Genomic DNA, 14,836 nt, shown 5'->3' on the forward strand with positions numbered 1-14,836 from the left:
CATAAAGACTGAAAGCAGGGGGAAGCAGCTAGCTTAGCTTAGCATGAAGACTGAAAGCAGGGGGAAGCAGCTAGCTTAGCTTAGCATGAAGACTGAAAGCAGGGGGAAGCAGCTAGCTTAGCTTAGCATGAAGACTGAAAGCAGGGGGAAGCAGCTAGCTTAGCTTAGCATGAAGACTGGAGGCAGGGGGAAACAGCTAGCTTAGCTTAGCATGAAGACTGGAGGCAGGGGAAAACAGCTAGCTTAGCTTAGCATGAAGACTGGAGGCAGGGGGAAACAGCTAGCTTAGCTTAGCATGAAGACTGGAGGCAGGGGAAAACAGCTAGCTTAGCTTAGCATGAAGACTGGAGGCAGGGGGAAACAGCTAGCTTAGCTTAGCATGAAGACTGGAGGCAGGGGGAAACAGCTAGCTTAGCTTAGCATGAAGACTGGAGGCAGGGGGAAACAGCTAGCCTGGCTCCTCTGAAGCTGATGAACATGTTTTTTCTGGACAAAAGCTGAAGTATAAAAACAACATCGCACTCCTCCACCTGGTTCTTTATCAGCTCAGAGTTTCAGAGCATCGATCTTCTCCTCAACTCGTCACCAGTAAGCCAATGAGCCTGTTTCCCAAACAGTTTAACTGTGACCTCCTGAGACCCTGAGTCCTCACATGAGGACATCACATTTTAGGTCTCTTCTGTTCTGCTGCACTCAGACCTGTTGTCCTCGTCCGTGGACAGTTTTTTGTTCCATCTAGTGGGAGCAAAAACACAATACTCTAATCCATTTAAAAACAAGATGACAGCCATCTCTGCCAAGTCAGTCTGCAGCTGATCCTGACATGAAAGTGGACATGGTCCAAAACCAGATCAGATGTTATGGTTAATATATGATTAGTAATGTTTGTAGTTTGATATGACGACATGTGACTAATGTTAGCAACAGTAACAAGATAAGACGCTGTTAATTCAGAAGGACTCGTCTGTGGACACTGGGACTTTATTATTGTCTCCTTTAGTTACTAAATAAACAAATCACAGACTTTTGGATTTGTTACTTTGCTTGTAATTTGGTTTTTGCACATCGATGTCCAGTCATTAAAAAAGTTGTATACTTTCTTACATACTTGTGACGATTACCAATAAACCCACTGTCCTCATACGATGACATCTTTCTTTGTTCAAAAACTACTTCCTGTTTAAAAACAGTCTTGAGTGTTTTAGACTCATCAGGTCATATTGATCCCAAATAGCTCAGAGAAATTAAAAATTCAAACCAAACAAAATCTTTGAGTCTGAGCAGGTTAAAGTTTAAAAACCTTCCTGTGTGACCGTTTGCTGTCTGTAATGATTGATAAATAAATCTCCTGTGTGTTTCCTGGACACAAAAACTGTATGTTGTCACATTGTGAACGTTTCCAGTTGAGTGCTGTTGTTTGGCCTCCTGCTGTGTGTGTTTGATGTGTTTACTCCACAAGGTGACCGTCGGCCTTGTGTGTGTGTGTGTGTGTGTGTGTGTGTGTGTCCTCCTCCCTCTGCGTGCCGTCTAATATGTGACCGTCCAGTTCCCGTGGTGTCTCTTGTCTTTAATCTGCAGGTTGTGGGACATCCGGTGGAGACCTGGGGTCACTGTGTGATCGCTAAAGCTGCTCTGGGACACGTGAGGACGGGCTGCTCTGACCGTGGGACACGATGTGTGTCCAACACTGCTCAGATTAAGAGAAAGGGGTTAGAGCAGCTCAGCAGGTGCTTTCACAGCAGCAGGTAATCGTGTCAGACAGGTTGATGGCGCTCACTGTGCGCTGCTGACCTGATCCTCATCGTCAAAGTCAAAGGGTTGCGCCGCTGCACCGTGATGACCCACAGAATCAAACACTCAGAGTTTTATTTCCCAACATGACGCCGGAGCAGAAATAATCCACGACTCACTGACAGCTGATTGGTCACTTTTCAAAATATGTTTGTTTTCTTTTCTCTCTCAGATTCGTCTGTTTCCTGTTGGATTCAACTAACTTTAATAAAACATCTCCACGTGTTCATTGTCTCACTCTGACATCACCTGAGGAGATTCAGACGGCACATCGCTGAGGCTGCGCCGCCATCTTGGATGAAACATATTTTCCTTGACCAGACGTCACTCAGCTCCGTCACCAGAGGAAACTGTGGCTACATCATGTTCATATCAGCGTTTCTGCAGTGACGTAGTATCTGAGCTGACTGTCCTCTGCAGGTGGATGTGAAGGTGGATGATGTGACTCCTCCCATCGCTGTGTTTCCAGCAGCTGTTCAGGAACCAGTCGTTGGTGTTTTGAAGCGACCAGTTGCTGTTTATCCAGCAGGGATGGCGCCATGAAACCAGCTGTGCTTCATCGAGACATCACTGTGTCACCAAAAACAGGCGTTGTGAGCCATGACCAGGTGTTTTCATACATTAACACAGCGTCCTGAAACGAAAAGTTTTGTCGTGTCTGTGACACAATAACAAACAAATGTAACAAATCTGTGGTTTGTCGAACTTTATGATGTCAACTTGTGCTGTGGACACATGAAGGAGTTTTTGACCCTCTGCTGCTGCTGCTGCTGCTGCGTGCAAACAGGAAACCTGCCTGTATGGTGATGAGTGACATCATCAGGAGAGTTTTAGTGTTGGGTCACATTCAGACGCTCATCAGGTCACATGATCAAAATGTTAATGAAAGGAAGTGAAAAACAATTCATGTGCTGTGACTCAGATTCATTCCACAGTCAGAAGACATTCAGTCTTCTTCGACTTGTGTCCTCCTCCTCCTCCTCTCATGAAGATCAGGCGGGAAGATTTTCAGTGATCCTGCAGACAAACAAACAAACAAACAAACAGAGGACGGAGCATGTCTGTGGAAACTCTGAACCTGCTGAGTCTCTCTGAGACTTTCTGGAAGTTGCAGCCTGAGTTGACTCCACAAACACCAACAGGTCTTTCTGTCGTCCTCTTGACTTCCTGTGCGGGTGGAGTCAGGCTGCTGAGAAGCGGAGCCAGACTCACATTACTGGAACACTTCAGGAAACATCCCAGAGAACACGAGTCGGAACATTCAGTGTAACATCAGATAAACAGGAGATGCACCTGAACACAACATAGACAATTCCTGCGTCCTCTGAGGTCCTAGAGATACGAGGTTTCAGACACCACGCTGCTGATGGTCTGGAGATATGAGGTTTTTTCCTTTGTTTATGTGAGGTTTGATCAGGACGAACTCTGTTTAACTCTTTAAAGTCCATACAGCCATCAGTGAAAACCTCGTATCTCCACTCAGATCAGCTGACGTGTTTCACACACTGCACACTGTGGCTAAGGGGCGGGGCTTACACATGTATTTATTTTGCCAACGATCTTTAAAGACAACATGGCGTCCACATTTTGGCAAGTTTCCAAATGGTAGTGATCAATTTTGGCAGTACATTTTTTAGAGAAAACATCAATCAATCAATCAATTTTATTTATAAAGCCCAATATCACAAATCACAATTTGCCTCACAGGGCTTTACAGCATACGACATCCCTCTGTCCTTATGACCCTCACAGCTGATCAGGAAAAACTTCCCAAAAAAAACCCTTTAACAGGGAAAAAAATGCGCTCCAACTTTTGGCGAATTTGCCCTCAAAATATTTTCAATTTTCTAAATTGTTGTGATAAATTCAGGCAATTTGAAAGAAAACATTTCTTCCAAATTTTGGCAACTCTGTAATTTTGTCGATAATTTTTGCCTTTTTTTTTATAGAAGAATGTTTTGGCAATACATTTAAAAACTGCCAAAATGACACCGTTTATCATGACCTGTAAAAACAGAAATTATCAATGGATCTTCAATTTCCCAACGGTCCTTGGACGCATCATGAGCAACAAACACTTCTGAATCAAATCTGAGTTTAAAAACTTTTTCACAAGTTTTTAAATCTAATAAGTGATTTATGGAGGGGGGGGGGGGGGGGGGGGATCATGGAACTCAGCACCCCCCCCCCCCCTCCACTCTGATAAGTAAAGAACAGTCCCTCAGTAACTCTGATAATGAAAGATCAATAATCAGGACTATTGTGTGTGTGTGTGTGTGTGTGTGTGTGTGTGTGTGTGCAGATTAGATGCAGGGCTGCAGCCTGTAGTCCCTCCTCCCCCTGCAGCTCTCCTCTATATATACACTGAGAGAGACGGAGAGGACGAGTTCTGCACCGACTCACAGAGGGAGTGTGTTCAGCAGAGAGGGAGAGCAGCCGAGAGACACACTGAGACACACAGGGACACACTGAGACACAAAGGGACACACTGAAGGAAGGAAAAGAGACAGACAGCTCAGAGTGGACTGGCTTGTTTCAGCTGTGAAGACAGGACAGACAGGACAGACAGAAGGACAGACAGAAGGACAGAAGGACAGACAGGTAACTCAGGTGTCTCCTCTGCCTCTCCCCTGATGATGGATGACTACACTCTTCCCTTCTGGATTTACCTGGGCGTTCTGACCGTGGTGGTCGGCGGGGTCATGAAGAAGATCTTGGCGTCCCACCTGAGCGCCGCCCCCCCTCTGGTAGCGTGGCTGGGGGCCACTGTGCTGGTGGAGCGCCTGTGGGCACTGTGCCTGCCGGCGGTGTTGCTGCTGGCAGTGCTCGGCCTCGCCTGCTACCTGTACTCCAGCACCAGGACCGGCCCGCCGCCCGCCATCCTGCCCACCCACGGCAAGGCCGTCCTCATCACAGGTAAGACCAGGCTCCTCCCACTCTGTCAGGTGTGTGTGGAACAGCTGATGTGTTAGAATTTGTTCTTGGTAGCAGATCTTTGAGCTGGTGTTGGGTGTGAAGCTTGTGTGGTTTCATGTTTGGCGTCTTGAGTCCAACACCAACGTTAAAATCCTTCAGCTGATCTGAAAACCAGCAGAAATGGAGATACAAGGTTTCCACATGTTGTGGCTTTTGTTCTGAACTTCCTGTCAGTGTGACGCCTCAAAGTAAAGTTGATTTTATCTTTGGTGAAACTTTAGCAGCTTCTGTGAGAAAACAAGTCACAGCAGAGACTGACAGGCATCATAGGGTTAATTCAACTTTGTGCTGTTCAAACTTTAAACTTCAGAAATGTGAATTATAAATATGATGCCTCAAAAATGTCTGCTCGGCTCGACTCGGAGGGAAACTGGACGTAAACGGGTTAAAAGTTTGTGATGTTTAGTTTTTAAATGACGAGGTCGCGGCGCTGCTGAACCCACTGTACAGCACAGAGTGTGTGAGGAGTGTGTGTCACGGCGAATAAACTTTATGAACTGTTGGGGGGGGGGGGGGGGGGGTGTTCCCTGCACAATAAAACTCAGTGTGTGTTTGCGTGTGTGTGTGTGTGTGTGTGTGTGTGTGTGTGTTTTCACTGGTTACTGCTTCACTTTATGTTATCAGAGCGCCGTGGAAACGAGTCTGATAACAACGCTGATTAGTTTATAGATCTGTGTGTGTGTGTGTGTGTGTGTGTGTGTGTGCACGCAGCCTCCATTCAGTCCTAATCATGTTATTGTGGCCCCGGGGCCAGCTGGCCGGGCACTCTGTGTGTGTGTGTGTGTGTGTGTTAATGAGATAATCAGAGCTGCAGATTAATGTGTTCATAACGCCGATGATGGTTTGGGACCAGTACTGACCCAGTGTGTTCCTGTTTCCAGGAAATAGCCCCAGCCTCAAACTCTGACGCTGCCAAACAAAAGAAGCTTTAAACTGACACTGCTGAGTGATGACTGAGTGAGGAATGAATGAATGAATGAATGAATGAATGAAGTATGTATCACTGCCTCATGCTCACACATGTGAGTGTTAACATGAACCATGAAATGAAAGAATCCAGTGAACACATTTTCACACAGACAGAATAAACTCTTTACATGCAGAGAAACATCCACATGAATCCGTCTCAGTTTTTCCTTCTCACAGCTGCAGGACGTGTCGGCGTTTAGTCGAGTGGTTTCACGGCACATTAGCTGCGTGAAGTCATCAGAGTTTGTTGAGCACAGAAGAAAACGGGACTCTTTTCTTCTTCGACTGAATCACACCATCCAACACCATCTGTTCTCCTGCTGGACGCTGTTGAATCAGTCAAGCTGCTGTGACATCACACGTCTTCAGCTCCTGGATAAACATCACGTAACGCCTCACTCACGACACACACGGCTTCATTTAGGCTGTTTTTTTATTCAAGGCTTTTTTACTCAGATTTTAATAATAGCATTAAACTCCCCTCTAAACTGCTGTAGACTACTGAAATGCAAAACTATAAAATTAAGTTACAATAAATTTAAGTACTGTCACAGTGAGGTTTTTATTGTGATCAAGTTAAAAAAGTACTGTCACAATTAAGTTTAACAAATACACTTATAATTAAGTTTTTAAAAGTACTACTACTACAATAAAGTTAAAGTGATCTTCTACTAAGTGTTTTACAATGCTGTTATTAATAAAGTTTTAAATAGTACTGTTCTAAAAAAGTTCAATAAACTTATTATAAAGTTAAATAAAGTACTGTTATAATAAACTTTTAAAAGTAACCCTATAATAATGTTAAAGTAGTGTTAAAATGAAGTTAAATAATATACTGTAAAGTTTCTTAAAAGTATAACTGTAAAAAAGGTGGAACAAAATACTTTTATAATAAAGTTTACAACAAAGTAATGTCATAATAAAGTTAAATGAAGTACTGTTATCTCAAAGTTTTAAGAAGCACAGTTATAATATAATAGTATTGTTATAAAAAAAGTTAAACACAATAATGATAAAATAAAGTTTTAAAGAGTAATTTTATAATGAAGTTAAAGTACTGTCATAATAAAGTTTTTTTGTCTTGTTGTAAAAAAGTTAAAGAAAATATCATTATGATAAAGTTTAACAAAGTACTGTTGTAATAAAGTTAAATAAAGTACTGTTGTAATCAAATTAAATAAAGTACTGTTATAATACATTTAAATAAAGTACTGTTATGATAAAGTTAAATAAAGTACTGTTATAATCAAGTTAAAGTACTGTTGTAATCAATTTAAATAAAGTACTGTTATAATCAAGTTAAATAAAGTACGGTTATGATCAAGTTAAATAAAGTACTGTTATAATAAAGTTAAATAAAGTACTGTTGTAATCAATTTAAATAAAGTACTGTTGTAATCAAGTCAGATAAAGCACTGTTATAATCAAGTTAAATAAAGTACTGTTGTAATCAAGTCAAATAAAGTACTGTTATAATCAAGTTAAATTAAGTACTGTTATGATCAAGTTAAATAAAGCACTGTTATAATCAAGTTAAATAAAGTACTGTTATAATCAAGTTAAATTAAGTACTGTTATGATCAAGTTAAATAAAACATTGTTATAATAAAGTTAAATAAAGTACTGTTGTAATCAAGTTAAATAAAGTACTGTTATAATCAAGTTAAATAAAGTATTGTTGTAATCAAGTTAAATAAAGCACTGTTATAACAAAGTTAAATAAAGTACTGTCATAATAAAGTTAAATAAAGTACTGTTGTAATCAAGTTAAATAAAGTACTGTTGTAATCAAGTTAAATAAAGTACTGTTATAATTAAGTTAAATAAAGCACTGATGTAATCAAGTTAAATAAAGTACTGTTATAATCAAGTTAAATAAGGTACTGTTGTAATCAAGTTAAATAAAGTACTGTTATAATTAAGTTAAATAAAGTACTGTTATGATAAAGTTAAATAAAGTACTGTTATAATAAAGTCAAATAAAGTACTGTTGTAATCAAGTTAAATAAAGTACTGTTATGATCAAGTTAAATAAAGCACTGTTATAATCAAGTTAAATGAAGTACTGTTATGATAAAGTTAAATAAAGTACTGTTGTAATCAAGTTAAATAAAGTACTGTTATAATCAAGTTAAATAAAGTACTGTTGTAATCAAGTTAAATAAAGCACTGTTATAATCAAGTTAAATAAAGTACTGTTGTAATCAAGTTAAATAAAGCACTGTTATAATCAAGTTAAATAAAGTACTGTTATGATAAAGTTAAATAAAGTACTGTTGTAATAAAGTTAAATAAAGCACTGTTATAATCAAGTTAAATAAAGTACTGTTATGATGAAGTTAAATAAAGTACTGTTGTAATCAAGTTAAATAAAGTACTGTTATAATCAAGTTAAATAAAGTACTGTTGTAATCAAGTTAAATAAAGTACTGTTATGATAAAGTTAAATAAAGTACTCTTGTAATAAAGTTAAATAAAGTACTGTTGTAATCAAGTTAAATAAAGTACTGTTATAATCAAGTTAAATAAAGTACTGTTGTAATCAAGTTAAATAAAGTACTGTTATGATAAAGTTAAATAAAGTACTCTCATAATAAAGTACTGTTATAATAAAGTTAAAGTACTGTTATGACAATGTTTTGTGGGTATTTTAGATACTGTATAAAATCAAAACAAATGTATATAGTTTAATAATAATAAGTAATTTATAATAAAGTTTTTTTTAAAAGTACTGTAGTAAAAAAGTTGAACAAAATCCTGTTAGATTTAAGTTTTTAAAAGTAATTTTATAATAAAGTTAAAGTATTGTTAAAATCAGGGTTCTGTGTGTGTGTGTGTGTGTGTGTGTGTGTGCATGCGTGCGTGCGTGTGTCAAAATGTTAGTTTAAACTCAATGTCTGTGATGTCATCATTTTATAAATCACAGGTGAAACAAGCTGCGGTATATCAAGTTTAATCCATTCATCACAAACACTGACTCACTCATCAAGATTTGTGAGCTGTAGTGGACCTAATCCTGTCCTCAGTGATCCTGTCCTCAGTGGGACTGATGATGTCCTGAGGGGTTTGTGTTCCTGCAGCAGTGAGAGCGTCCTGACGTCATCTGGACCTGCTCCAGAGACAGCAGAGACAACAGAGACAACAGAAACAGCAGAGACAACAGAGACAGCAGAGACAGCAGACATGGCAGAGACAGCAGAGACAACAGAGACGACAGAGACAACAGAGACGACAGAGACAGCAGACATGGCAGAGACAGCAGAGACGGCAGAGACGGCAGAGACAGCAGAGACAACAGAGACGGCAGAGACAGCAGAGACGACAGAGACAGCAGAGGCAACAGAGATTGCAGGGACAGCAGAAACAGCAGAGACAACAGAGACAGCAGAGACAACATAGACAACAGAGACAGCAGAGACAACAGAGACACCAGAGACAACAGAGACAGCAGAGACAGGTCCAGTCAGCTGATGTTCAACCCTGCGAACAGGATGTTTACAAGATGCTGCAGAGATGCGGCCTGGAGAATGATTCCAGATCCAAACCTCCTGCTGCATATTTCAGATTACTGTTTAACTGTAATACCAGATTGTCTGTTAACAGCCAGACACCATATTGTTTTCACACGGGGAACTGGCATCATGTGACCACCAGCGGGAGAGTTTATTGGTCTCCTGTGGCACAGTGCATTCTGGTAGTTGTAGGTTTTCTACCTGTGGAGCAGAAGCAAACAGCCCCAGTCTGTTTTCTGTGTTATCTCAGTTAACTGTGGTCGTGTTGAGTTAGTTTCTGCAGTGTTTTGTGTCTCTGTGTTGAACGCAGCTCGCTGTAATGAGAGGAGGGAGGCGGCTCTTTGAAGCAGCTCCAGCTCTGCTGATGTGTGCAAACATTCTTAGACTTTGAATGAAGGTGTGGTCCACGTCTCCTCCAGTCACCTCCCACGCAGGAAGGAGTGTTTGTTTGATGAGGAGGAAAGAAATCTGGGTTACACAAACATCGCTGAGTGTTCACAGTCACACAATAGAAACAGGCCGCGTTCACTAACATTCAGTGTATAAATCACAGCTGCTGATTACAGACAGCGTGTGTTCACCAGGAACCACTCTCTGTCGTCCTGTAAGGGAAAATAATGGTGTGGAAGTGATGTCACAGTTTAAACCGAGAGATAAACTGTGTATAAATCAGCTCCACATCATGTTTAACTGCTTTAATGTGGCTTCATCATCATCATTATCATCATCATTTAGTCAGCTATCAGCTCTGCAGTCATCTGGGAAACAAACATGTTCAGTTTATTTTACACGTCTGTAACATCGGAGTCATTTACATACGACGTGTCTGAAGTGAACTGAAGTGAACTCTGGTGACAACTATCAGTGACTTTATTCATTTAAACTCCAGGAAATGTATTTATTGTTCCGTTACAGCTGAATCTCTGTTTATCAGCTATCAGATCTCTTTATTACAGTTTAATCTCCTGACTGTTTCCTCGACTGGTTGATTAATTGTTTGGTTCAAGTTTCTTTCAACCTTAGTGGGGACACAGGTGTGTTGGGAGCGTCCCACAGGACGTCTGAACATCAGACAGTGTTCTACTGATATCAGTCTTCAGAGCGTCTGACGGACTCAGATCCTGTGTGCGTCTCTGTCTGTAGGAGACAGCGTTTATCATCAGAGGTGGAAACCTGACACTAACCCACAACACTTCTGATGAGACACGACTCGGGATTGTCTCCTACTGTCCCTCACTGAATCAACACCAGACGCATTTTGTCCCATGTTTTCATGCTTCTGTGTCGAATCAACGGCCTACCTATGACATAGGCTGCGTGGACACGTGCCCCATGCCATACTCTACACTGTAGTCTGACATGCACTGCCCCACGTCACAGTCACGCAGACCTCCTGTCTGTTTCTGTGAGCTGAAACCATTTCCCTCAGTGGAAGCAATGATTTTTTTACTTTAATTTCACAGATCAGAAACAATAAATGGTGAAGACAACAGAGCCTCCACAGGATGGTAATTTAAAGTCCTGGGTGTGATTTATCCTGGCTTCATATGAGCACAGGAAACCTCTGCTCGTCGCTAAGCTAATTTAAACAATGTAAAATGCCACAGGTTTGTGCTAATAACGCTAGCATGTTGTGCTCAGTATACAACAGTTGTTTTGTCAGTGAGTCCTGTGAGCTGTAATGGAGCTGACTGTGTAACGTTACTTTTGCTAAATGTTGCTGTTGTTCCTGGCTTCATATTAGAAGATGAAAAGTCAGTTAGCTGCTAGGCTAATTTATACAATGTAAAATGCAATAGGCTTGTGCTAATAATGTTAACATGTTGTGTTCATGGGGAAAATGCGTCAAGTAAAAGACAAATGTTTTGTCTGTGAACTTTGTGAGTTTTGTGTTCTCACATTTGAGATTGTCTCTGTGAGGCCATGTTTAATGTGTGTTTAATGTGTGTTTTGAGTCAGTCAAACATTAAATCACTGGAGAGGAGAGAAAACCAGATCATATTCACATGTGAGAAACAAGGAATGGGTCCTGTCAGGTACCAGGTGTCTGATGAACAAAGGACTCTGTTTGCTAGCAGTTTATTGGACGTTCATCAGCTGAACTGTTTCTGATGACTCCAACCAGATCATGTAGGTCTGAGTGCGTGCTGCATCCATCAGCCTCCACCCACAGACACATTCATCTGCTGGGCTGATTAACACTGACGGAGGTCTCAGTAATCTGACTCCAGATCAACATATACTGCAGACTAAGCTCCTATTGGCCGAGCCCAACAGCTTCGGGAGGTCGTCTGGTGTCATGGCAACACAGTTCAAAATCCCTGAGACTTGCACACGGCCGTGTCCGAACGTCACCTCTCCGCACGCCTTTACGAGAAGCGGGGCATATTTGCATGTATGCAAACACAAAGAGGAGCAAACAGAGGGTTTATGCAACAGTTCCACTTCCTCCTATGAGAGGCCGGTTCTCATGAATCCATGTTTCACTTCATTAGCAGACGAACTGTACTTTAGCTCTGATTACAGTCTGGACGCCGTCCCACTCTGGCAGCCCGGCCAGCACTGGCTCCCATCAAACAGGCGATATCTATGAAGAGATTTAAAACTGGTCCTGAGCCGAGATCTCAATCAACAGCTCGTTCTTAATTGGTTCTGCTGAAAGCTGCTGAAGGTCAGCGAGAGGTCACTCTGGAAATAAGAGCAGAGGCTGGAAAAAAGGCCCCAGTAAAGCTCTTAGAAAGCTAATTGGACTGTGGAACAAAGAGGAACATTCTTCGAAGGATGAGGGCTCGCTGACCGGCCAGCGCTGCAGGCTCTCCTGTCGAGGAAACCTCCAGAGCCTTCACACTCCCTGTTTTGTGGAGAACACTGGACCTGATCATCGAGGCCTCCCACTGTCCGAGGCTGAGTTGTAGTTCCACGTAGTTTTATGCAGTTCTATGTCATTGGATGTCGTTCCCTGTGGTCTCATGTAGTCTGAGTCAGCTGTCTCTGGACAGAGGAACTGGTCTCTGACTGGTAGTTTGGACAGAGTCTCAGGAGACGCTGGTCTCTGGTCCAAAGGTTCAGTTCCACAGCTGCACTAAAACCCGTCCAACAAAAACAAGAACACAAACTCAGCTGCTTCACTTTAAACTTCAAACAGTAAACTCTTCGTTCTGCTCGGTTCTGAGCTCAAAGTGTCGCTGATGGTTTCATCTGACTCGTCCTTTTGTTTTATCCTTTTATCATCTTCATGTTCTCTCTCCATCTCATGCTTTCCATCTTTTTTCTTTCCTTTGGTGCTTCCTTTTATCCTCCCCTCCTTCCTTTCCTTCCTTCCTTCCCTGCATTTAGTCTCATCTGACATTTTTTACTTTCCCTCCTTTTTTGTTCTTTCCCACTTTCATACCTTCATCCCGTCAACATTTCCTTCCTCTCACATTCTCGTCTCTCCTGTCTCTCATCACGCCCTCTCTCCCTTTCTTGAAGTTCTTCTCTCCGTCACATGACCTCAGCCGAAGGTTCATTAGAGTTCATCTTTCTGGACGTTCAGAGCCAATCAGAGGAAGAGAAGCTGCGAGTCACTCAAACACTCGTCTGATAACACACTGATAAGAGCCATCAGTCCTCACACAGCGTGTTACATAACATCTCCTCTGAAGAGTTGTCCACGATCATCATTTGTTCCTGCTCCTGTCACATGACCTCTGCTCACAGTTGGACCGCAGAACGACTTTCCATCCGATGAAGCAATGAAGACCTCCAGCGTGTGGTCATGTTGTGTTCGCACAGAGAAAATCACTTCACAGCAACAGAACAAACAACACGAGAACCAGAAATGTGGTTTGAATTTTAGAAACATGGCAGAGGCCACCATGAGGACACCAGCACGAGAACGCCAGCGTGAGAACAGCAGTGTGGGTTAATATCTGCTGTCATCACATCTTTTTGACATCACTATCCAAAACCTGAAGCCTTCTCAGGGATTGTTAGAACCTCCCCAAACCTAACAACTGTCCTCTGTATCCTCCCGGGGGACCCTCAGAACTTCATTAAGGACCACTAGAACCTCTTCAAGGTCCCCAAGAGCCCTGTTTGAGATCCTAGAACCTCACCATGATCCTCTACAACTGTTTCAAGGTTCCTTACAACTTCCTCAAAATGACCCTTAAAATGTCATCAAGGTCCCCTGGAAGCTCTCCAAGGACCCTGAGAACCTCACAAAGGATCTCTAGAACTTCTTAAAGGACCCAGGGAACCTAATCACTGATCCCATAACCTCATCAAGGACCCCCAGAATTCCATCCCCAGTACCTCAAACACCATCAGGTAGAACACTGAGGTGGAACGTCTCCTCACATTACGATGTTCTGAGGTGAACTCTGTGTGACCCCCTCCTCAGTCCCTCTCCTGGCTCCGCCCCTCAGTCGTCCTGTGTGAATGATGACGTTCTCCTCTGACAGCAGCAATTAGCTCTTCATGTGCTGCTGTCGGAGTGCTGATGACTTCCAGGTGGATCTGTGTGCTGTATAATGAAACGTCCTGACCTCTCAGCCGCAGCACATGGCTCTCATCGTTCCTCTCTGAAGCCTTTTAATAAAACATGGAGTACAAACCACAACAGAACCCTCAAACACACAGACGTTCTTCCAACTGTTGATTTAAACTTTTAACATCGCGCTCACAGACAGCTGATGATGGATCGTCACATGGACTCTAATCTCAGCAGATACAGTATCTCAGAGTTCAGCTCTCGTCCGTCAGACAGATGAACAGACACGTGATGAAATAAAAACACTCGAGAAAATATTTCTGAACTTTAAATCACTCAGTTCTCATTTATCTGATGTTCCAGGTCTTCTGACACTCTCACACACACGTTCCACAGCTCACTGCACCTGGAGTCTCCGAGCATTCGTGTCCTGACACACCGAGCTGATGGGCGCTCACTGTCTGCTCATCAGTTGGCGTCTGTCGCCATAGTTTTTGTGGTGTGTCGTCGGCCCTGGTTGTCAGGTTTTCTTCAGCTGATTGAGCGTGTTGAATCTGTTTTAGAGAGACAACAGAGTGGAGAGACAGGAGACAGGAAGGCCTCTGATTGTGAGATCAACTCAGAAGAGAAGTGATGAAAGGAAACAGATGACTAAAGTCCAGATGGAGTGTGACCAAAACAAACCTGTTACATTAGGTCAGATTATCTTTTATCCACTGAGCTCTGTAGAAGAAACAGTTTGTGACTGTTTGTGTTCTTTGGCTCACAGGAAATATCATTTATTCTTTAAGCATCAGGTTGTTAATGAGCTAACTGGCTAACTAGCATCATGAATCCATCCTGTCGTTCTCCGTTTCTCTTTCTGAATGATGAACACAGACGACAGCCATCTGCTGCTGTGGAGAGTTATTTCCTGTCACACAGCCGCAGGTTGTACGTGATGGTTGGTTCTTGTCATGTGTCTGTGAAAACATTCAATCACTGCCAGGTTAGGAAACATGTTAGCATGCCCCTTCCACCACCATCAAACCTCCAAAAGACCTGAACTCCATGTAGGCTGCCACCTCATCCTCGGGCTGCAAAGTTTCATGGCTGGAGTCCTCCACGTCAGTGA

General features: G+C 42.2%; 1 protein-coding gene across 2 annotated transcripts in view; it reads left to right on the plus strand.

Annotated features, from left to right (window-relative positions):
• Nucleotides 1-4,175: 4,175 nt before the first annotated feature.
• hsd11b2 (hydroxysteroid (11-beta) dehydrogenase 2) overlaps nucleotides 4,176-14,836 on the plus strand; it is a 31,888-nt gene continuing 21,227 nt past the window's right edge. For both annotated transcript variants that reach the window (XM_033620121.2, XM_078172966.1), the window contains exon 1: nucleotides 4,176-4,707. In XM_033620121.2, the coding sequence (XP_033476012.1) occupies nucleotides 4,425-4,707 (283 nt within the window). In that variant the 5' untranslated portion in view covers nucleotides 4,176-4,424. The remainder of the gene's footprint in view (nucleotides 4,708-14,836) is intronic.

The sequence above is a fragment of the Epinephelus lanceolatus genome, chromosome 2 (genome assembly GCF_041903045.1).
Source record: "Epinephelus lanceolatus isolate andai-2023 chromosome 2, ASM4190304v1, whole genome shotgun sequence".
Classification (NCBI taxonomy): domain Eukaryota; kingdom Metazoa; phylum Chordata; class Actinopteri; order Perciformes; family Serranidae; genus Epinephelus; species Epinephelus lanceolatus.